General features: G+C 39.8%; 2 protein-coding genes across 4 annotated transcripts in view; both read left to right on the plus strand.

The window, feature by feature from the left end:
* Nucleotides 1-24,748, plus strand: part of MORC4 (MORC family CW-type zinc finger 4) — a 60,373-nt gene that overhangs the window by 33,963 nt on the left and 1,662 nt on the right. For both annotated transcript variants that reach the window (XM_081793559.1, XM_081793560.1), the window contains exons 10-15: nt 2,452-2,550; nt 7,417-7,545; nt 9,960-10,028; nt 10,433-10,481; nt 11,851-12,026; nt 23,893-24,586. In XM_081793559.1, the coding sequence (XP_081649685.1) occupies nt 2,452-2,550; nt 7,417-7,545; nt 9,960-10,028; nt 10,433-10,481; nt 11,851-12,026; nt 23,893-24,586 (1,216 nt within the window). The remainder of the gene's footprint in view (nt 1-2,451; nt 2,551-7,416; nt 7,546-9,959; nt 10,029-10,432; nt 10,482-11,850; nt 12,027-23,892; nt 24,587-24,748) is intronic.
* LOC145714260 (histone deacetylase 1-like) lies at nt 5,105-6,725 on the plus strand. Of its 2 annotated transcripts, XM_081793562.1 has the most exons (2): nt 5,105-6,535; nt 6,582-6,725. In XM_081793562.1, the coding sequence occupies exons 1-2, from the start codon at nt 5,162-5,164 to the stop codon at nt 6,705-6,707; spliced, it is 1,500 nt and encodes a 499-aa protein (XP_081649688.1). In that variant the 5' UTR covers nt 5,105-5,161; the 3' UTR covers nt 6,708-6,725. The 2 variants fall into 2 exon arrangements, with proteins under 2 accessions (XP_081649688.1, XP_081649687.1); XM_081793561.1 differs by having other exon boundaries at nt 5,107-6,725.

Below are 24,748 nucleotides of genomic sequence, written 5' to 3' on the forward strand. Positions count from 1 at the left end.
TTTATTTGGTCGGATATTAGTATAGACATCATTTATCTCTTTTAGTTACTATTTACCAATAGCCTTTCCTGTCCTTTCACTTTCAAACTATTTGTGTCTTTTTTTCAAGTTTTTATTTATTTATTTTGAGAGAGAAAGAGAGTGCAGGAGGGACAGAGAGAATCCCAAGTAAGCTCCGCACTGTCAACATGGAGCCCAATGCTGGGCTCAAACCCACAAACCATGAGATCATGACCTGAGCTGAAGTCTGACACTTATCTGACTGAGCCACCCAGGCGCCCCCTATTTGTGTCTTTTTTTTTATCTAAAGTTCATTTCCTGTAGGCAGTATATATTTAAATCATGTGGTTTTGTTTTGTTTTGTTTTTACCCATTACACCAATCTGTTTTTTGACTGGAAAGTTTAAACCGTTTACATTTAAAGCACTTACTGATAAGGAGGGACTTCTGTCATTTTGCTCTGTTTTCTGTATGGCTTCTAAGATTTTTTTTGCCCCTCATTTCCTCTATTACTGTCTTCTTTTGTGTTCAGTTGATTTTTTATAGTGAAAGATCTATTCCTAATTTCTTTTTGTGTATATTCTCTAGCTGTTTTCTTTGTGGCTACCATGGGATGACATGATCCTGTGATCAGGAGCAGCAAACAGCAGTCAGAGTACAGATAGCTTGTATTTGGAGGCAGGTTTATTTTGCCCACACTGGCCCCTATAACCTGCTCTTAAAGTATGTGCACAGCTGCCTGCCATGGGGGCTGTGCGTGGATGGGACATGGGTAGTTGCTGCCTTTCTAAGAGCTGAAATGTGTCAGTTTACCACTCAAGCCTTCTCCAGAATCCCATCTAATCTACTTCTTTTAAAAATAGTTTTAAAATAGAGGGCTCCTGGGTGGCTCAGTCGGTTAAGCATCCGACTTCAGCTCAGGTCATGATCTCGCGGTTTGCGAGTTTGAGCCCCGTGTCGGACTCTGTGCTGACAGCTGAGAGCCTGGAGCTTCCTTCAGAGTCTGTGTCTCCCCCTCTCTCTGCCCCTCCCTTGCTCATGCTCTCTTTCTCTCTGTCTCTCAATAATAAATAAACTTTAAAAAATTTAAAAATATTTTTAAAATAGAATTTAAAGAGAAGACAAGAAACCGTTCTTCATCCGTGACTTGAAGGAAAGATATAATCATAAAAGTATGAACGTTAGTAGGTTGGAGTAGAGTAAGTGTTTGTGGGAGGGCTCACATATAATGACTTTATTCTTTTCTGTGTAGTCAGAATCTAATTTAATATTAGTAAGGTGGAGGTAAGGAAGAATTCCTTTTAAGGAGAGATGAGGCCTACAAAACCCTTGGGCAATGATCCAAGAAGTCCAAAGATTTTTTTTTTTAAATCATAAATTTGTAGTATACCAGGTGTGTACAACTCGACATTATTTTGTGATCCTAGGTTCAAGGGGCGCCTGAGTGGCTCAGTCGGTTAAGCATCCAACTTTGGCTCAGGTCGTGATCTCTTGGTTCATGGGTTCAAGCTCTGCATCGGGCTCTATGCTGACAGCTCAGAGTCTGGATCCTGCTTTGGATTCTGTGTCTCCTCTCTCTGCCCCTCCCCTGCTTGTGAGCGCGCGCTCTCTCTCTCTCTCTCTCTCTCTCTCTCTCAAAAATAAATAAACATTAAGTTTTTTTATTTAAAAAATTATAATCCTAGGTTCTAGAATTAAATAGGAATTCGTCACTCGAATTGACAGTTTTTAAAAGTGAAGTTTAAAAAAAAGTAAAATTCAGGTTTTGTCTTCTACACCTTACATTGTTTGACCCTACGCTTACTGTTGTTCATTTGGAAAGAGAAATAAAGGAGACTGAGAAAGAGCCAGAGCTGGGGTCCAGCCTCCACTAATGGATATGTAGTGGAAGGTTGTAGGGGACTTTGTTGTCCATTGGTGCTGTAACTTCTGTGATCAACATTTGAATGAAGAACTGCGTAGACATTTTTATGTTAGTATTTGATTTATTTCTAATACATAGGGTACAGCATTTGATCCCTGACTTTCAATTTGGTCCTGAATTGTTTACCTGTAGTCATCTGACAGTCTGAGCAGCTCCCCCTTAATCTTACCAGTATTTGGTTCTGTCCTAGCTCTGCAATTTAGTCTTCTGTCATTGTCTAGAATGTCATCTCTCCCACTTCGTGATTCTAAAAGACCTGAAAATTTGAAGAACACAGTATTTCTTAGGACTTGTGACCATTTTACCTTTTCAACCAAAGCGACTAGTAAACAGTATGACTTCGTCATTTTGACATGTAATTTGCAAAGGCAGTAGATTCCCATCCTGGTTTCTGAAAGTGTAGATGTTCAAACTTAGGCTGAATATTCTACATTGGTGGCCTCTATTAAATGGGAGCACCTTAGAGATCATAAAATTGTTCAACAGATCCTCAGCATTGATATGCTTCTTCTTCCTTCTTCTTTCAGGTTGACAATAAATGCCCTTGCCCAGAAGCTCAATGCTTATTGGAAGGAAAAGACCTCCCAAGAGAATTTTGAGACCTCAGCCATAGCCAGGCCAACACCGTGAGTAGTAAATGTAGAATATAGAAGTGTCAGGGGTTAATGTCCATAGAGCAAATGGAAGGAACAAGGGTAAGATGGTGCTTTCACATAGGAAGTTTAATTAACTAAAAATAGGAAATCACAGGTACTGGTTTCATCATTCTCTAGACCTCTTCATTCTGGTTTAACACTTGTGTGGCTTGGGTCATAAATATGCAGAGTTTAGTACTGTCAGTTTATCCTACAGGCAGTGTGATATAGTGGAAGATGATGACCATTTAAATGAGACACTCCTGGGTTGAAACTCTGGATCTGCTTAATAGTTTGGGTGAGCTTGGGTAAGTAAGTTACTACACCTCTGTAAGAATATGAAATGAGCATAACATTTGTAGCATAGTGCCTGGCATATAGTAGGTGTTCAGAAATGTTAGCAAACTTCCCTTCTCTTTATTCTTAGTGAACATTGTTGGACCTGTACCAAGGCATTTGAGGGTAGAAGTAGAGAACCCAGCATATCAGGAAAAAGGTAGAATTTATTGAGTCTAGGATGGCAAATTACATACAGAAGTGTGGATCAGGATGACATGCCTCAGTAACCAGGAAAGGGTAAAACAGAAGATAGAATACATACCAACACATATATAATCAGTTACACCCCTATCATGACAAGGATTAGAGTGTTAAAAGATTTTGGGGTTGACACCCATGCACTTTTTTTTAATGGAAGTTATCAGGCAAATATATGATACAAAATTTTGTTTTGGTGCAACATGACTGACTGTTGTGTGAATAACACTCTAAAGATCTCTGCTCATGTATAACCTCTGTGGTTTTCAAAGAAATTCCAGCTAGGACAAGATGCCATTTTTTTGCCTTTCAAATAAGTAGTGATTAATGCCATTAAACAGATGTTCATATATTGCTAGAGAGTGTGTGTATATGTTATTCAACCTTTCTGGAGGCAGAATTGTAATAATTATTATTCTTTATTGAGTACTTACATGCCAGTCAACTGGTCTAAGTTTTTTACATGTATTTAGATTTATTGAATCGTTACAACAACCCTGTGGGATAGACAGATGGTATTATTACCTTTTTACTGACACTGATATACTGAGAGCTTAAGTAACTTGCTCAAGATGAAACAAGTAGAAAGTGGTAGATACGAAGTTCAAATATAGGCAGTCAGACCCCCAAGCCCAAGTGCTTAGCCATGACGCTCTTCTGGAAGGATGCAGTAGGGGAGTATGGATGGTACAGCCCCTTCAACTACCTATTTATTGCAATCACAGCTAAATGCCTCTCCTGTCTGCCTGGTTGGAAGGATCCTCCATAGGCTGATGTAGCCTAAGGCAAGGATTTGCTGTCTCTAATGCTTCTCTCCAAGGCAGTCACATTGGCATGCTTCTGCATGCAACTCTTCTGTGCATCCGCATGCCAAACCAAAGCCAACACGACCTTTCCTCTTCCCTCCCACTGCTGCTGAAACTGCCCTTTGCTGTCTCTGGCTCTAAATTAAGCAGTAGCTGTATGGAAATAAATAGACACCAGAGGTCAGGCCTGAGCTTAGAGCTTGGAAGTTTCAAGGCTAGAGCAGCCTGGAGCTAGGAGATAAGGAAGCCATATATCCAAAAACACGTACGAATTTTCCATGTTAAAACAGACTTTTAAACAAGAAGACACTGTTTGGTAGAAATATGCATGCCTTTTATTTTCTTTTTCATATCTTCCTGTGTTTTCCAGTTTTTCTGTAATGAGCTTATATGACTCCTATAACTAGAAAAAAAGCATTATTTAAACAAAATAAAGACTAAAGAAAAAGATACAAACTAAGACATAAAAGAACTCTGTCACTATTGAAAATGGCTACTGGTAAGAGCAGTATAAATGTGACATATGCACATCATGCTCTAAGCTAAATTACATGTTTCTCAGACTGACCCTTGGTACCCCTGTGCCCTCTTTCTGTTTCTTTTCTCCAGCCTTCTCCCTCCAGTCTGCTTTTCACACCTTAGTTGCTGACTACTTCTGTTCTATATGGACCACCTCCTTTCATAGAGAAACACATTTGCTTTAAGGTGTAGGTGACTGGGTTATGCTTCCTGGCAGGGATTTGAGTGGCTTTGTATCTTAAGCATAGACCTCTAGAAGGATTTTGCCTTAATTTCACTCAGTTGTTAGACTGAAGCCACCCTTTCTAGTTACGAGATTTAATCACATTTATAGGAGTTTTTAAGATTAATGTTGAGGATACCAACCTAATAAAATTTTGGTTGAAGTATAACCAAAGACTTTTAAATGGACAAAAAGAGAGGACTAGGAAGTCTGCGGGGAAATGGGGAAGAGTTTTTGATGATGATGCTTCCGTGACCCCCACAAATACATTTTAAACTTGATACACAGTTGGATAGAAGCAAATACAATGATTATATGGGTTTTATTTCTTGGTAATATTGTAATATATATTCTTCCTTGTTAATTTTAGAGTTAAAATGATCCTCTTGTTTGCTTAGAACAAGAGATACTGGAAAATATTATTTAGTTCCATAAATAATGGTAGCTTACCATGTTAAGACTGGTTACTGGGGAGGCCAGACGGACCGACTGACGGGAGGGACAGGAGCCGAGCAAAATGGCGCAGACTCAGGGCACCCGGAGGAAAGTCTGTTACTACTATGACGGGGATGTTGGAAATTACTATTATGGACAAGGCCATCCAATGAAGCCTCACCGAATCCGCATGACTCACAATTTGCTACTTAACTATGGTCTCTATCGAAAAATGGAAATATATCGCCCTCACAAGGCCAATGCTGAGGAGATGACCAAGTACCACAGTGACGACTACATTAAATTCTTGCGCTCCATCCGCCCAGATAACATGTCTGAGTACAGCAAACAGATGCAGAGATTCAACGTTGGTGAGGACTGTCCGGTATTTGATGGCCTGTTTGAGTTCTGTCAGTTATCTACTGGTGGCTCTGTGGCAAGTGCTGTGAAACTTAATAAGCAGCAGACGGACATCGCTGTGAATTGGGCTGGGGGCCTGCATCATGCAAAGAAGTCTGAGGCATCTGGCTTCTGTTACGTCAATGATATCGTCTTGGCCATCCTGGAACTGCTAAAGTATCACCAGAGGGTGCTGTATATTGACATTGATATTCACCACGGCGATGGCGTGGAAGAGGCCTTCTATACCACAGACCGGGTCATGACTGTGTCCTTTCATAAATACGGAGAGTACTTCCCAGGAACTGGGGACCTACGGGATATTGGGGCTGGCAAAGGCAAGTATTACGCTGTTAACTACCCGCTCCGAGATGGGATCGATGACGAGTCCTATGAGGCCATTTTCAAGCCGGTCATGTCCAAAGTAATGGAGATGTTCCAACCCAGTGCAGTTGTCTTACAGTGTGGCTCTGACTCCCTATCTGGGGATCGGCTAGGTTGCTTCAACCTGACCATCAAAGGGCACGCCAAGTGTGTAGAGTTTGTGAAGAGCTTCAACCTGCCTATGCTGATGCTGGGAGGAGGTGGTTATACCATCCGTAACGTGGCTCGCTGCTGGACGTATGAAACAGCCGTGGCTCTGGACACGGAGATCCCAAATGAGCTTCCATACAACAACTACTTCGAATACTTTGGACCAGATTTCAAACTTCACATCAGTCCTTCCAGTATGACCAACCAGAACACCAAGGAGTACCTGGAGAAGATCAAACAGCGACTGTTTGAGAACCTGCGAATGCTGCCCCACGCACCTGGGGTCCAAATGCAGGTGATTCCTGAGGATGCCATTCCAGAGGAGAGTGGCAACGAGGACGAAGAAGACCCTGACAAGCGCATCTCGATCTGTTCCTCTGACAAACGAATCGCCTGTGAGGAAGAGTTCTTGGACTCTGATGAAGAGGGAGAAGGCGGTCGCAAGAACTCTTCCAACTTCAAAAAAGCCAAGAGAGTCAAAACTGAGGATGAAAAAGAGAAAGATCCAGAAGAGAAGAAAGAAGTCACAGAAGAGGAGAAAACCAAGGAGGAGAAGCAAGAAGCCAAAGGGGTCAAGGAGGAGGTCAAGTTGGCCTGAGCAGACCTCTCCAGTTGTGGCTTCCTGCCAAGTTTCCCACCTTTCTCCCACAACCCCTCAGATTTTATATTTTCTATCTCTCTGTGTATTTATATAAAAATATATTAAATATAAATATCCCCAGGGACTAGACAGGAACCAGGGCCCTGAGCCCAGGGCACGTGTTAGGAGTGAGCTTTTCTAGTGGCTGTCTTGCCACCCATCCTTTCCCACTTCTTAATTTTGAACCATAAAGGGTGCTGGGTCTGGAAAGCATATTCTTAAGAAGCCATAGGACAAAATCCTGAAATGTTAAGTGCCTGCTTAGTGGCTTTGGAAAGGTGCCCTTACTGGGCATTCTAGGAGTGGCTAGATCTTGAGGGACCCCCTGTCAGGCTCCTTAAGGTAATATCAGCCATTTTTAGATTGGTTCTGTTATCATACCTTCCCACTGGCCCCCTGTGAGCCAAGAAACTCACACTGCCTGCCCTCTATCCTCTCCCAGTTCTGCAGGTGGAGATTGGTAGTCTAGTTTCCTTTTTGAGATACTATTTTAATTTTTGTGAGAGTCTTTATAATAAAATGGTACATTTCTAAAAAAAAAAAAAGACTGGTTACTATTTTTCTTATCCATGTTTGGTATAATTCTATTATTATTTTCTTTGTGAAGTTCAAGATGTGTGTTTTAAACACTTAGACCATAGCATTACAGTTCTAACACAATTCATATATAAAATTTTATTCTTTACCTTTTAGGGTGTGCCTTTCTAACATAAGAGCACAGAGCTAGGATATACACAGTCATACTTCTGTTTTCCTTCATTCAGGAAGATTCCCGACCAGACATGGGTACAGTGTGATGAGTGTCTTAAATGGAGGAAGCTTCCTGGCAAGGTTGATCCATCTACATTACCTGCAAGATGGTTCTGTTACTATAATTCCCATCCAAAGTACAGGTAAGGTTATTATGCCAGAGAAAATGCCTGATTTGTCTCTCTGTTCTAAAACACTTACAAAAAGCTCTTTTGAGTACAGTTGACATATAATGTTACATTGGTTTCACATGTATGGCATGAGCATAGTGACTCAGTAACTCTGTATGTTACACTGTGCTCACAAGTGTGGCTACCATCTGTCACCGTATGGCACTATTACACTACCACTGACTGTATTGCCCATGCTCTACCTCTTTTTCCCGTGACTTACTCATTCCATAACTGGACTCCCACTCCCTTTCACTCACTTTGCCCACTAAAACACTTTTTATCTCAAGTCTATACTCTTCAGCCTGGCATCCAAGCCCCTTGCTAACTGATCCCACCCTATCTATCCAACCTTATTTTTCACTGTACTTAACCCAAATCATATGCTTTAGCCAGGCTTCTGGCTTCAGTATTTCCAACACATGCCATGCTTATTCCCTCCCCCATGACTCGATAGTGTTATTCTGCTTGCTTACAGTGACGTTCTGCATTCCATCTGCCTATCCAAATCATATCCATCTGGGAAGCTTAAGTATTTTGTGTGATACTTCTCCTGTTGACAATAGTTTACAGTGATTTTATGCTAGCTTCCCATGGTATTTAATTCTTAACATTTGTTTGCATACTGTTTTGTATTTTTTTAGATGCTTTTCATATGTATATGGTTTGGCTCTTCAAAAGATTGTAAACTATTCAAGAACAAGGACTTTACATTTCACGTTTAGTTGATAATTTCACTCATATGCTTCCTATGCCTGAATCTATTATAGTACATATTGTACATTTAATGCCATTTGTTTGCATGTCCCTTGCAGCATCTAACATCTAGATAGTGCCTGGCATACCCACGTGCATTTATTTCAATTTAACAAATATTTATTTGACTCAGTAATCAGAGAGACTCAAAATAATTATCCTGTTTGCTTCAATTAGCTGTGATTTTCTTAATATTTTTTCTGCACAATAGACAGCAGTAGAAAAAAAGGCACTAAAACAGGGTATGCTTTTTAGAAAAAAATGTTTAAAATGGAGGAAATTCAGTAAGTGAGGTCTAGGTCTGTAATGAGTAAGCATTCCCCCATAGTCTCCAGATGTGCCTAAGCACCTCTTCCTGGAGAATAACTGGGATTGTGTGATTGGAATATGGGACTGAGTGTTTAGGAGTCTCATTTTTTAATCCTGTATCTTCTGTCAGTTTCTACTCAATCAGGGAAACATACCCTTCCAGGACACTGCCTCCTTATAAAATGGGTGTAATGGGCGCCTGAGTGACTCAGTTGGTTAAGTGTCTGACTCTTGATTTCAGCTCAGGTCATGATTTCATGGTTCCATGGGATCAAACCCCACACGGGGCTATGTGCTGATAGTGTGGAACCTTCTTGGAATTCTCTCTCTCTCAAGATAAATAAATAAACTTTAAAATAAAATAGTTTTGGGGCGCCTGGGTGGCTCAGTCCGTTGGGCGACTGACTTCGGCTCAGGTCATGATCTCGCAGTCCGTGAGTTCGAGCCCCGCATCGGGCTCTGTGCTGACAGCTCAGAACCTGGAGCCTGTTTCAGATTCTGTGTCTCCCTCTCTCTTTGACCCTCCCCCGTTCATGCTCTGTCTCTCTCTCAAAAATAAATAAACATAAAAAAAATTTAAAAAATATATATTAAAAAAAATAAAATAGTTTTAATAGAGGGTTTCCAACTATTATTAATTTTTGTTTATTTGTTCCTAGGACTGCTTTTGATCTTTGAATATACTTTCTAGTACTCCTTTTAGTGTTAACTCCTAAAATTCTCTTCCTTGTGCTTTACATATAACAGATGGCTTTCAATTTATAAAATCCTCCTTTCTCTCCTCTTTGCTAATCTGTTGTGTGGTTTTTGCAGTGTAAACTCCTAATCCCTTACTGTTTCTCTCTCTCATAGCCTTTGATTTTCTTCAGGCATCATCACCTAGTTTAGGGATTCTCGTGCTTCTAAACTGCACTTTGGGAATTACTTTCTTAGTAAACAAGAGGCAAAAGACCCAGGTTCTACTCTTAACAATAATCTCTGTATGGAACCTCAAACAGGTCTCTCTTGAAACTCACTGTGTAAAAATAAAGATTATGCTTCTTGCTGTCCACCATAATAGGAACTTTGTAGCTGTCAAATACTTTGAATGTCATGGGAGAAAGGTGATATATGCACCAAAAGAATTAGATGATGCCTTGAAATAAGAATTGCTACATGTTAACCTGCATACAGGTTTTGTAATGTGGGTGGAATCTGAACTCTGTGAGGTTAGAGGGTTGTTAACCTCAATGACCTGTCTTGTCATAGTTGTAAGGAAAGTAAAGGGTAAAACTGAAAAGCACATTTTGTTTCCAAAAGATGATTTCTTCTCTGTACTGCAGGAGATGCTCTGTTCCAGAGGAGCAAGAACTCATCGATGAAGACCTGTACTTGAACAAAGCCAAGAAACAGTTGAGTATACTTAAGGTTCTAGATCATAAGGTAGAGGAGCCTGACTCTCATAGGACAGGGGACCTTTGAGAAGAGAGATTTTTTTTTCTTTTTTGATTTTTAACTATTTCCCTCTCACTTCTCTATTCTACCAGTTCTTTATTCCTGCTGATCATCACCTGAGTGTCTAATTAGTGATTGTCTTTAGTCTCTTACCTTCCCCTCCCTGTCTCTCGTTTGATGGGGCATTTGAACTCTCTCTTAAGTAGCAGAGTTTGGGAAGGCACCCTCAGTTATTCAGTGAGGCCCACACTATTTTTAAATTGGTAGGAACATTGTATATAACCTAAATCTGCAATTGGTAATCCATTTCAGATGGAGAAATTTCATGAATGAACTAAATAGCACTTTTATCTTCTCCTAGAGATCAAGCTCTTGAGAAGAAGCTGCCAGTGGACAGTGAGAACCACCAGGTGAGAGACAGCCCATCGTCTTTTTTTTCTCACATGAAATTTTCCCCAACAGAGGACATAGGTGGAAGGAAGCAACAATCTTGAAAGCTGCATAAAAATCATGAAACATTTCTCCTGGTGGTCTTTTTTTCTGTTTAATCTTTTGATTTTGCTTTGATCTCCTGTTACTGATGTTCAGATCGCCAAAAATAGAAGAGCCAAATCATATATTTCCCAGATTGGGATTCCATACTGATTCTGGACAGTGTGAATATCACATTCAATGTCACAGAATATTCAGGGTTGCATTCCATTCTCATACAGGCTGCTCCTGTTGAGTGTCTGTTTTTTCCTCAATCTCCTTTCTTCCAGGATTCAGGGGTGATTCCTTCCTCCTTCCTCTTGGGAAGAAGGGGTGGTTCTTTGTGCCCCTCCCCTCTCCCCGCTTTCAGGCTGGCTGGCTTTATAAAGACTCTGCTGTTTTGAATTTTCAGGAGCACTGTCTCTCGGACATGGTTGCCCAGCTCCGGACGCTGAAGGGTGCAATAAGGTTGGCCGTCCTCTCAGGGACACTCCTTTCCTGACAGCCACCATAGCACCCATGTATTTTCCCCACCCAACCTTGCCTTTCTGCATGATTGTCCTCTTGACCCTCTTTCCCAGAGATATCTGCTAGTCGCATGTTAGATTCACCTTCTACCCACTCAACCAGGGTAGGTCAGACTGGTGAGGATAGAGGCAATTTATTCTTCTTCTGACATCCTACCGAGACCCGGGTATATGAATACATAGGTTTCAGACCCTAATGTCTTGGCTTAGTAGTCTGATCTGGAGATTGGGAGATTTCCTGGGACCGCCCTGTCCTCATTCAGTTTGCCTTCCCATTACATCCCTCCACCTTCATCATCTGTACTGTCTTCATAAGCTGGCTCTTCCACAAGATCTTAGATGCATGTCTCTGTGTGTTTGCATTGTGGATATACATTAGTCTCTAGCATGCATTTCTCCAAAACCAGCACTGACACTCGCTGCAATGCTTATTCCCTCCACCCCTGCCAGCATCACAGATTTCAGAGGAGTGAAAACCCAGCCTTAAAACTGGGTCACAGGAGAGAATTAGGTGGTGATTAGGGGGCCTGGGTTTTATGTTGTGGGTGGGATGACTGTAGGAGCTAATAAGTGAGTTGGGGAGGTCTGTCCAGCTGATAAGGTTATAACTGAACTGGGTTCAGTGTTCTAGTGTACATTACCGTGTGCTGTTTGTTTTGTGTAAGAAACCAGTTTCTTTTTATTTGGCCAAGTGTTTTCTCCGAGCATCAGAAGGATTGACTCATCCTTTGGTATTTCATTTGAAATTAGGATTTTTATGAATCATTTCTCTCTTTGTTAGGTGTTCACTAATCCACTGAGGATTCCTGCTATTCAAGATATGGATGAATTGAACAATAAGACAATTGGATATGAGGGAATTGATAGTCCTAGCCGGCCTCCATCTGTTGGAGAAGAAAGCAGGACACCTTCTCTTCAGCTTAAGCCTCTGGATTCCAGTATTTTTCAATTTTCCAGGTGGGTAAAACATAGTCTCTCTTCAATAGTAAGCCTCAGGTCCATTTTCCTGTAAAGTAGGTATGGTTATCATGTTTATGTGTATGTTTCTCCTAAGGCCTAGCATAGAACTCAGATGGAGAAACACCATTTGGAGCTGATAGACTTGTGTGTTGCATGTATTTCCAATTTTTTTGACATTACACCTGCTATGTCAAGTCTGTCTGTCTCTTTTGAGCTAGTCATCTGACAAATACTCATTTATGTATTATGTCTTCACATTATGTTGGGAACTATGTGAGTGAAATAACGGGCGTGAAAACTCTTTCAAAAGCATAATATGCAATCCAGATATAAGGGAGTGGTACCTAGATAAGCATTACTTCTCTCCTTACATTTAGTCCTGTAGGGCCCCATAGGCCTAACATGTCGGTCACATATAAATAATAACCATTAGAAGTTTGTGTCAGTATTGGTATGAGTTTAGTCAGGGTCTTCCCATGTCCATCTTCAAGCACCTCCTCAGTACGATTTTGTTCATCTTTATAACAGGAAGAAGCATACCTTTCCTTTTTCTTAAATAACAGGAGTGTTTGAAGTGCTGAAAGATATGACTGCCCCTCTACTACCATAAGACTGGAACTCAGGGCTCCTAATTATGACTTGCCTTCTCCTCTCTACTATGCTTCTCACTTCTGGCAGGGCCAAACCATAAGGCAGATAACAGAGTTGCTCTCTAGAAGTAGAAACTTCTGCAGTCATCAGTAATGTGACGATTATATAAAGGGTTGTTTTCTTCTTAGGTGGGTCTCTTCAGCTTCTCATCTAGATAGACATCTCTGCATGTGTGCAGGTCCCCTATTCTGTGATTCTTCACAATTAAGCCCCATAGATAATGGAAGAATCGCATGACCCCCCTTCAATCCCCCACCCCCGAACATGAGCAGAAAGTCTCAAGAGGAAGTAAGCTATTAGGAGTAAAACTAACACAACGCTAAAGGAATTAAATGAGAATCTGTATGAAATCATCTAGAACAGTGCCTTGGAAGATAATAGGTACTCAGTAACTAATGTTAAATCTGAGTGATACTGGAGTATCACTGGAGTGCTGAAGGAGCAATTTCTAAGATTGAACTGTGCCACAAAATATAATCCATTCAGTGTCAGGGCCTTGAGTCTAATTCGACTCTGTTCCTATCCATTGTTTTCCAATTCCCATTGTATATTGGGAGGGATAGACAGTAAAGTGTTATGTGTTTTCAAAGCACATTGTTATCTCTCTACTTTGATTTCCTTGAGATGGTCATGCACCCAAATTGCCACTGCCGTATCAATGTTTCATTGCCCTTGCAGGCTATTCTTTCCCTTCTGTGACAACTTTTCCTTTTGCTTCAGTGTTTGTTTTGTTACTCTAGAGTGGTTTCTGGTAATCTGAAGGAGATTGCAAATGCTGATATATATATGCGTGTATTTTATGAGTGCAGTATGGCAGTACATCCATTGGGTGGCATACTTCATCATCCTTTAATGGGATTTCCGTATGAGTTGTTTATGGAGCTGCTGTATCTAGATTTGGATTTTGGCTATAGAGGATAGGTAAAGTACTTCAATCATGTGTAATTTTAATTTGACAATAATATTCTTTCAAGGGAAAGAGATACGTGATAATTGATGCTGCTAATGTTATGTTTTATGTAAGCTCGGTAAGATGATTTTGTCATTTTAAGCTACATGTATAAAGGGATTCAGATTGATTGCAAAGAGTCTGCCTTTTTATAGGGAAAAATGAAGGTACACAAGAGTTTAGTAAAATTTACAGGGTTTTCTTGGTAAAACAGTGTTTGAAATAATAGGTTTATTCAGGAGTTACAAAGGTCCCTGTTATTATCAAAACCTAAAGCTAATAAGGCTCCTTGGGTCATGCAGTACAGCTCTCCAACTCTAGATAAAATAAAGCCCACAGTATCCTACAGAGTTTTTTAAAGTTCTAGTGGAGTACAGGGCTCCAAAGGTGTCATTGGAAATAACTTTGTGAGTTTTCACAAACCAGCAAGGGGATGGGAGAACTTGCAGTAAAGAATGGGTTCAGCCAGTATGTAAGCAGGCATAATCGTTTAGCATATTTTTGTTAAAGGAAATAGTCCTTTTTTCTTTATTCATTCTGCATATATTTGAGTGCTTGCTGAATGAAGGGTGGTGTTCTTTTTTTGGTTTATTTATCTATTTTTGAGAGAGAAAGAGAGAGAGAGAGGGACAGAGAGAGACAATCCCAAGCAGGTTCCATACTATCAACACAGAGCCCAACGCAGGGCTCAATCTCATGAACTGTGAGACTATGACCTGAGCCAAGATCAAGAGGCAGACACTCAACTGACTGAGCCACCCAGGCGCCCCTGAAAGGCAATGTTCTAAGGCAGTAATGGAATGAAAAATGAAGCAACTTATGGTAAAGTTATATATGTAAGGATCTCCAATATATGCTACTTTTCATGAGGTGTGATACAAACTTAAGTTCTAAAGTATCCATTAGCATATGGACAAAGGAGAAAATTAGCGGCTGTAATTCATTTAGCTATTTAGAGACCCTTTGAATAAACTATGTGTCAAAGGCTAATTATAATTCATGTTTTAAAAGGATAACAAAAAATACCATCCAAATGACACTGCGATAGCTGAAGGAGAGGAAGAAAGACATTCTAATATGTTTAAAGGAATATTTGAAACAACAAATACAGGTAGAACTAGAAGAACAGTTTTATAAATGAGTAAGGTTGATTCAGCAGCTAGTATTAATATTTTAAAAGATGATCTTTGAGAGCAACTTCCAGACTGGAGAAATGAGGAGTGTGATGGACTCTTTCATGAACAAATAACAATTTAACAGGAAAATATTATTAAACAGCAAAAACAATTATTTGGAGTTCCTAGAAATGGTCCTAGAGGCATACAGAAATATTCAATCAAGAAAATCTATGAAATCTCAGATACAACAGCAACAGTCTTCAACATTTAGCTTGCTCTCACTCACCCCCTTACGAGCTATATTTTATAAAAACTTCTCAGGGAGCTCTAATGCAGGTGGGTATGATCAAGAAGTTCTTTCCCTAGCTCCCAGTCTAGAGCTATGGTTTCACCTGGGAGGAATAGGCTTCTGATATTTCTCATCTCCCCCAGTTCTGTCATGCAGAAGCTCTATTCCAGGCAGACTCAAAAGGAATAGGTCTCTCTTCTCCTATGCAGTCCCCACTCAGGGGAAGCACTCACGTAGCATGTAGAGATAGTATGTTGACAATACTGGACTCCTATTGCTCTAGCCCAAGCTTGCTTATAGGGCAGAGGTTCATGCCTGAAGAAGCAAGCCAAAAAACATCACCCAGCACCCATTCATAAAGAAAATTTTCTTTTCTTTATGCTACTTGTGCACAATGGCACTGAGGCTCTGCTTAGGGAGAGGCCTTAAAGATGAATTCCTTAGTTCTGCCCAAAGGAGCTGCCTTTATGTGGAACAGATCATGGAGAATTCCATTCATAAAAGCATTGTCAAAAATAATGGAGGGGTGCCTGGGCGGCTTAGTCGGTTGAGCGTCCAACTCTTGATTTCTGTTCAGGTCATCATCCCAGGGTGGTGGGATTGAGCCGCATGTCAGGCTCCTCCCTAAATGTGGAGCCTGTTTTAAGATTATCTCTCTCCCCTTCTGTCCCCCTCCCCTTCCCTGTCCTACTCATGCTGTCTTTCTTTCTCTAAAATTTAAAAAAAAATGGAAATCTTGGTGAGCATTAAGAGGACACTCATAGCTCCATGATACAAGTTACAACAAGAAAGGTGACTGAACAGTCAGAAGTTTGATAACAGAGAAAACCAAGGAAAAAATCAAGAAGACCTCTTCTGGGATCATAGTCAGCCCCCTAGGATTAGGAAGGCTGTGTATAAGCATAAGGCTGCATTTACTCTAGAGCAATCAAACTAGGACATAAGGTGGACTGTAAAGCAGCCCTCAAGCCTCACACAGATCAAACAACAAAGGACAGGGCTCTCACTGGCACTAAGGGCTTAAGCACAACCTATAACCACTGGCTGAACAGTAAGCTTTTCTGACCCATGGGCAATTCCTAGGAAACCAGGCTTAAAAATAAATCACACTTTTCCTGGTAGACTGGAAGACTGTGTGCATGCTCAAAGTTGTGTCCTCTCAAAGGTGATTAGAAAGGGAAAATCCAAACTGCTACTATCTGGCTGAATGTGGGGTAGAAACAGATTCCTTGAACTGTGATAGCAGCTTCCAAGCCAATGGTACCATACATGAAATATAAAAGCTAAAAATGTAACTGGATAAGAGGGCTTAAGCATAATCTTTGACCAGTTAAGGGGCCTCTGTTGACCCAAGGGTGACTCTTAGGTTGTCAGGTAAAAGGTAAAAACCAAGAAGAAATCTGAACAGGAACATCAGAGGCTGCATACCGCAGAGGAAATAGATTTCATGGAGTCAGTTCAGCCAAGTCACTAAATAAACAACCAAGCAAACAACAACAGATCAACTACTCTGGGAGATGGGCTCAGTATCTAGAGTTGTTATGCTGTGTTATCTGAAATATCCAATTGTTGGGGTGCCTGGCTGGCTTTGTTGGTGGAGCATGAGACTGTTGACCTCAGGGTTGTAAGTTTGAGCCCCACATTGACTATAGCAATTACTTAAAAATAAGAAACCTTAAAAAAAATATCCAGGTGCCTGGGTGGCTCAGTGGGTTAAGCGTCGGACCCTTGGTTTCGGCTCAAGTCATGATCTTGTGGTTTCATGAGTTCAATTCTGGCATTGGGCTCTGTGTTGGCAGTGTAGAGCCTGCTTGGGATTCTCCCTCTCTCTATCTCTGCCCCTCCCCTGCTCGCACTGTGTCTGTCTCTCTCAAAATAAATAAAGTTTAAAAAATATTCAATTGTCAACAAAAATTTATGAGACATGCAAAGAAACAGGAAAGTGTGACCTGTACATAAGAAAAAAAGCAAATAATAGAAACTGCTCTTAAAGAGATCCAGATGTTTGATTTAGCAAAGACTTCAAAGCAGCCATTGTAAATATGTTCAGAGAACTAAAAGGAGAGCATATCTCATCAACTAGAGAATATCAATAAAGGGGAAAGTTATCTATACCTACATCTGTATCTGTTTCTATATCTGTATCTATATCTATATATTTTATATGTAAATACATATATAAAAGAACCAAATGGAAATTCTGGACGTGAAAAGTATAGTAACTAACATGAAAATTTCACTAAAAAGACTCAAAAGTGCATTAGAGTTGGCACAAGATAATTAGCAGACTTGAAGATATATCAGTTGGCACAAAATAATTAGCAGACTTGAAGATATATCAATTATAGATTATGCCATCTGAAGAACAAAGAGAAAAAAAGAATGAAGAAAAATGAACAGCACCTCAAAAGAAATGTGGGACACCATTAAGTACACTAACATCTGAGAGTAGATGTATTTACTTGTATTTACAAGAAGAAAAAGGGTAGAAAAAATATTCAAAGAAATAATGGCTGAAAACCATTAATCTACACATCCAAGAAGCTTAGCAAATTCAAAATAGGACAAATGCAAGGAGATTCAGTCAGACATAGCATAGTGAAAATATTGAAAGCCAAGGGCAAAGAGAAAATCTCTAAAGCAGAAAGAGAAAAATACTCATCATGTACAAGAGAATCCCAGTAAGATTAACAGCTGACTTCTCATTAAAACAGTGGAAACTAGAGGGCAGTAGGATCACATATTCAAGGTAGTAAAAGAAGAAAGAGTGTGAGGCCAGAATCTTAAATCCAGGAAAACTATCTTTATAATATGAAGGTGAAATAGATACATCCTCACATAAACAAAAGCAGATGAAATTTGTTTCTACAAAACTGCCTTTCAAGAAATACTCAAGGGAGTTCTTTAGGCTGAAAGCAAGTGATACCCGATAGTAATTCAAATTCACATGAGAAAATAAAAGAGCACTGGCAGTGGTATCTAATTAATTATAAAAGACAATAGAATAGCATTTTTCCTGTTTCTATCTTTAATTAAAGAATAATTTCACAAAACAATATGTATATATTTGTATATAATTTTATGTACATATATAACCTTATTGTTGGGCTCATCTACAGATGTAAAATGTTTGCCAATAATAGCACAGAGGAGGTGAGTGGGAGCAAAGTGGTATTGGAGTAAGGAAATAACACCATAGTAAGAAATGAAGAAAATTTTAAATGGAAAAATAAGGTTGATTTAGCAAACTCTATAAACATCAATATGCAATTGTTCTGCTTTCTTCTCTCAGCTTCCTCAAAAGACATAACATTACATAAAACAATAATATATTGTTAGATTTGTAAATGTTAAATGAGAAAATATCCACATAACATAAAAAGAGAAACAGTAGAGGAAGAAAGGAACAAAGAATGCATGACACATGTATAAAACAGAAAGCTAAGTAGCAGATGTAAATTCTGTCATTTCAATAATATTAAATATGACAACTTTAAACTATCCAATCAAAAGACAGAAATTATCAGATTAGATTTTTTAAATATCTAAATATACAGGAGACACACTTTGGATTCGGAAATACAAATAGGTTGAAAATAAAAGGATGGAAACAGATATACCATGCAAACAGCAACCAGAAGAGAGCTTCAGTGGTTATGCTACCATCAGACAAAATAGACCTGACTTTTTAAAAAGTTTTTATTTATTTATTTTGAGAGAGAAAGTGAGAGAGAGGGAGCAAGCACGAGCAGGAGAGGGGCAGAGATAGAGGGAGAGAGAATACCAAGCAGGCTCTGCACTGTCAGCACAGAGCCCGTTGTGGGGCTTGATCCCACAAACCATGAGATCATGACCCGAGCTGAAATCAAGAGTGCAGCACTTAACTGACTTGAGTCACCCAGGCACCCCAAGACAAAATAGACTTTAACCAAAAAAAAAATGTTACTAGATATAAAGGGACACTTCATAATGATAAAGTTCATCAAGAAGATGTAATAATTATACCTAAATATGGACCTAACAACAGATCCCCCAAAATACATGAAGGAAAAGCAGACAGGATTGAAGGGAGAAATAAACCAATAATGGTTGGAGACTTCAATGGCCCACCTTCCATAATGGGTAGAAGATCAACAAGGAGGTAGAGGAATTGAAGAATGCCATAAACCAACTGGACCTGATGGACACATATAGAACACTTCACCCCCAAAAAAGCACGATGCATATTCTTCTCGAGTGCACATGGAATATTCTCCAGGTCAGACTATGTGTTAGACCATGAAAAAAAAGGCTTGACAAATTGAAAGTATTGATAGCATACAAAGGATGTCCTTCAGTCACATTGGAATTAAATTAGAAATCAACAACAGAAGGAAACTTGGGAAATTCACAAATATGTGGCTATTAAAGAACACTTCAGAATAACAGATGAGTAAAAGGAAAGCTCACAAGGGAAATTAGAAAATATCTTGAGATTAAAATGAAAATAAAGTATATCAAAACTTATGGAATGAAGCTAATGCACTCCAAGAGAAAATTATATTTGTAAATGCTCATTTTAAAATTGAAGGAAGACCTGAAGTCAATAACCTAAACTTCCACTTGAAGAAACTACAAAAACAAGAGCCAGCTAAACTCACATCAAGCAGAAAGAAAGAAATAACACAGATCAGAATGGAAATGAAATAGAGAGTAGAAATACAATACAGAAAAATCAGTGGAAACAAAAGTCAGGTCTTTGAAGAAAAAAAAAAACAAATTAAAACAATTCCTAGAAGAAAGCTTTGACATTGGCCCTAGAAACATTTTTCTCAATATGTCTCATCAGGCAAGGGAAACAAAAGCAAAATTAAACTATTGGGACTACACCAAAATAAAAAGCTTTTGCATAGTGAAGGAAACCATTAACAAAACGCCAAAGCAACCAGTACTGAATGGGAGAAGGTGTTTGCAAATTATCCTATAAGGGGGCTAATATCCAAAATATGTGAAGAACTTATGCAACACCAAAAACACCCACAAATAACTTGATTAAAAAATGGGCAAAGGACCTGAATAGACATTTTTCCAAAGAAGACCTACAGATGGCCAACAGACACATGATGCTCAACATCACTAATCATCAGGAAAAGGCAAATCAAAACCACAATGAGATACCACCCTACACCTGTCAAAATCAAAAAGAGCAGAAATAATAAGTGTTGGCAAGGATGTGGAGAAAAAGGAACCTTCGTGCACTGTTGGTGAGAATGCAAAAGAAAATAAAAACACTAATTTGAATAAATAATATGCAGCCCTATGATTATTGCAGCATTATTTACAGTAGCTTGCCATGTGCAACACTAGAGGGTATAATGCTAAGTGAAGTAAGTCAAAGAAAGATAAATATCCTATAGTTTCACGCATATGTGGAATTTAAGAAACAAAATAAGCAAACAAAGAAAAAAGAGACAAAAAAAGACAAAGGAAAAAACAGACTCTTAAATATAGAGAATAAACTGGTGGTTGCTAGGGGATGTGTGGTATGGAATGGATGAGATAGATTAAAGGGATTAAGAGTATGCTTTTCTTGATGAGCACTGAGTAATGTATAGAATTGTTGAATCGTTACATTGTATACCTCAAACTAATATAACACTGTATGTTAATTATACTTAAAATAAATAGCCACCAAAAATTAAGAAAACAGTAAAATGATTCTATTTACAGTAGTCTCAAAAATGAAGTATTTAGGAATAAATTTAACAGAAGTGCAAGAACGACTTGGGAACTGAAAACCATAAAATATTGCTGAATGAGATTAAAGAAGGCCTAAATGAATGGAAAGACATTTTGTGTTTATGGATCGGAAGATGTAATGTTGATAAGATGTCAGTACTCCTCAAATTGAGCTACAGATTCGATGCAATCCCTATCAAAATATCAGCTTTTCTTCTGCAGACAGACCTTTGAGGGATATGACAAAAAGGAGAAAGAAAATGAGAAGAAACTATGCAGTTGGAGAAGAATTCCTGCTATTCAAACCCTATATTAATCTTTACTAAAATGAGTGACTCCAGGTCTAGAATAAGAATCAATCCCTAAAGGGAAGAACCAGACCTTAATTTACAGAGCTAAGTACTTATAGAACCAATAAGTAATATCCACCTATTTTTCTCTCATTCACATAATAGTTTCTTTTTGATTTCCTCTTATATGCAAAGTTTTGTTCCTTCATTCCCATCTAGCATAGTTAGTTAAGCTCTCTTCGTTTAAGGAGTTTCTACTTTGGTACTTTAGTAGGGAATTTACAAGACACACATAGGCATGCTGTAAAAAGTGATATACATTATAATAGAGCGCTAAGGTGCTATGTGAATTCAGAAGTAGCATTTGAGCTGGACTCAGATTTGCAGTGTTGGGTAGGAGAAGGGCATTCCAATCAAAAGAAGCAGCATGAGAAATCATGGGACATTTCTTTTGGCTGGTGTTCTTGAAGGGAGGTAATGAGAGAGCAGCTAGGGCCAAATTATGTCCTAGCTCTGTCACTGACTAGCTGCAGTTAGTGCAGTCAGTGCTGTCACTGACTAGAGAAAGTTAACATCTCTAGGTCTGCGCATCCTCTTCAAAAAATGCAGATAATACCAACACCTACTTCAGGGTTATTGGAAAAATTAAATGAGACCATACACATTAAGCACCTGTCACACTGTCTGGCACAGAGTAAGTGCTGAATAATTGTTTCTTATGTTTTGGAGTCCACTCCAAATGGACTAAGCTAAAGCATACCAAGCTAAGGCATTTGAACTTTTCTGTTGTGGGGAGCAGTACATAAAAATTTCAATTAATGGTATAGCATAATCAGAGTAACACCTTAGGAAGATTAACTTGGCAGCAGGTAATCTGGAGATGAGAGAAGGGGAGACTGGAGGAAGCCACTGCAGTAGTTCAGGAGAGGTAATGTGAGCTTGAACTTGAGTATTGATAGTAGTAGAACTATATGAAATTACTGAGAGTTTGCTGGTGTCATAACATATATCAGAAACATAGGGGAGGGAACAGGCTTAAAGATGAAAATGGAAAGGCCAGTTTTATACATCGTGAGGTACAAGTGGGACCTCCAGGAAGGAATGAGTGATGGGCAATTAGAAATTCAGTACTAGAAATCAGGGCTGGGGAAATGACTTTAGAGTTACTGACCAGAAGTTATAGCCAAGAGGTTGTATGAAGTTACCAAAGAAAAGAGAGAAGAGAAGCGAATTAAGGACAGAACCCTTAGAGGTGGGAAAACGAAGAGAAGGCAGATCATTTGACTTTCATTGCCTTTCATAAAACTTTGGGTGTTGCTATCCAGTATCCCATAACCTTCCTTCATGAAGACCTCTGAACTGACTGCTTTTTTTTTATTTTTAAAAATTTTTTTTAAGGTTTATTCATTTCTCAGAGACAGAGCATGAGCGGGGGAGGGGCAGAGAGAGAGCGGGAGACACAGAATCTGAAACAGGCTCCAGGCCCTGAGCTGTCTGCACAGAGCCCAATGCAGGGCTCGAACTCTTGGACCATGAGATCATGACCTGAGCCAAAGTAGGACGCTTAACTGAGCCACCCAGGTGCCCCTGAATTGACTGCTTTACTATCTTCCTCAGTGCTGCAGCTAAATGGGCCATCTGCAGTGGCCCTTGCGCATGTTATATAGATGGATCCATGTGTTCTCACATTGCCCACAAATACTTTGGCTTTCCCCCAAAGGTTGACACAGCAAGATCTATTAAGATGCAGACCAGTTTTCTTGCTGAGTGAACGCTAGTTTTGAAGAACATTCATGGTGCTATAAGAAGCTAATGTTTGAGATGTCTTACGGATGTTGCCAAAAATTGCAGAGAAAACCTAGTGGCCTCAAAATACTGTGAGGTGGCCCATAATGTGCCTGACTCTTTCTCATTGAAAATTCAAAAGTTGATTTTTTTACCTTGAAACTTCTTTGGTTTTCTGCAGGGAAGACAGAACAGTGATATGGGTAAAAATTTGGGGGGGGGTCCCCATCCTACTGCATGATTTTAAATTGCCTGCAGATTTCATGGTACAAGTTTGTTTTGTTAATTCCTTCAACAGTCAGTGCACATAGCAGCCAGAAATGGAAGGTGACTCAAGATTACTGTCCTGCACTTTCCTGAAGAAATGAGGGAGTGCCTGTTTGCCGTGACAGAGGGGAGTTCTTTTGCCCTAAGAGGGAAATGACTTGAATTGGCCGATTCAATTTGTTTGTTCCTGACTAGCACCCTGTGTTTTAATTAACTTTTACAAGTGAATAATGGACAATAACCACAATCCAGTTGGCTGGCAAAGGAACTGTATGGTGTTCTCTTGCAATATAAAAAAAAATATGTCTAAGTCTTTGATACTGGAAGGTTTTTGTGACACTTTAAAATTAACGAGCTGGCTTGGTTTTCCTCCACATACTCTGCGGGGCTTTTTATGACCTTTTTTCCATTCTTGTGTTAAGGGATTTTGCATGTGTATTTTTTGTTTGTTTTTTCTGCCTTTCCTTGCATTTTGGGACCTCCTAAGTCAGTCTGGTTTCAATCCTGTTTTCAGAATTCTTACCAAAGTCAATCTGGTCTTGTTATATCCAGATGCTCACTCTCCTACCTTTTGATTTCAGCTGTCCCTTCAGACCGACTGCTATCTCAGCAGGTCACATGAGTTGAAGGGTTTGGAGTTTGGGGGTTGAGTTATATTCCTAACTTGAAATGCTCTGTGGATAAAAGCTCAAGTCAGTTTTAATGTGGGAAATTTGGAGAGAGGCTCCACAGGATTAAGAATATATTTAGCTTGTATTGTGACAGCTTAAAATTTAATTTCCTCTTCTTCTTGCAGTAAGTACAAATGGATCCTGGGAGAGGAGCCGGCAGAGAAACGAAGAAGGCTCCATAGTGAGAGGACAACACCTCCTCTAGATTATTCCATGCCTGGCCCTTACAGGAGGGTTGAGGCAGCTGTCACATACCCAGATGGGGAGAACAGCCATGATAAATCCAGTTCCGAGAGAAGCACACCACCGTACCTTTCCCCAGAATACCCAGAAGCAGGCAAGAGTACCAATCAGAGTAGGGAGGTCTCTGTTCTGTATTCAGGGGCCCAAGACCAACACCAGGGGTCCCTGCTCCCTGAAGAATTAGAAGATCAGATGCCAAGATTGATAGCAGAAGAGTCTAACAGAGGCAGCACAAACATAAACAAGGAGGAAGTGAACAAGGGACCTTTTGTAGCTGTCGTGGGTGTCGCAAAAGGTGTTAGAGATTCAGGAGCTCCCATTCAGCTGATCCCTTTTAACAGAGAGGAGCTTGCCGAGAGAAGAAAAGTGGTTGAATCCTGGAGCCCAGTGCCTTATTCCTCTGTGGCCTCTGTCAACACCCCTGCCGCAGCCACTGGGGAGAAGGGACGAGGTTATGAGGAGAGTGGAGGGCGCAGTACGCCAAAGACGAAGAACCAAAGAGAGCTGGAAGAACTGAAAAGAACCACAGAAAAACTGGAACGTGTTTTGGCCGAAAGGAATTTGTTCCAGCAAAAGGTTAGGGCACCCCCTTACCACTAGGATATAAGACCTCATTTTAACCAAGGGACCAGACAGTTGGAGCTCTGATGGTTTCGTGTCCTGAGGCCTTTAAACACAAGAAGACATTGAGTCATTCTGTGCTAGGTCTCAGATTGAATGGGCCCAAATGGGCTTCCC

This window comes from Panthera onca, chromosome X (assembly GCF_046562875.1).
Source record: "Panthera onca isolate mPanOnc1 chromosome X, mPanOnc1 haplotype 2, whole genome shotgun sequence".
NCBI lineage: Eukaryota > Metazoa > Chordata > Mammalia > Carnivora > Felidae > Panthera > Panthera onca.

Bases quoted from the DNA above. Each gene is read 5' to 3' on its own strand.
- LOC145714260 (XM_081793562.1), top strand. From the start codon at position 5,162: ATGGCGCAGACTCAGGGCACCCGGAGGAAAGTCTGTTACTACTATGAC. The intron at 6,536-6,581 runs GTCACAGAAGAG...AAGAAGCCAAAG, and splicing joins ATCCAGAAGAGAAGAAAGAA to GGGTCAAGGAGGAGGTCAAG.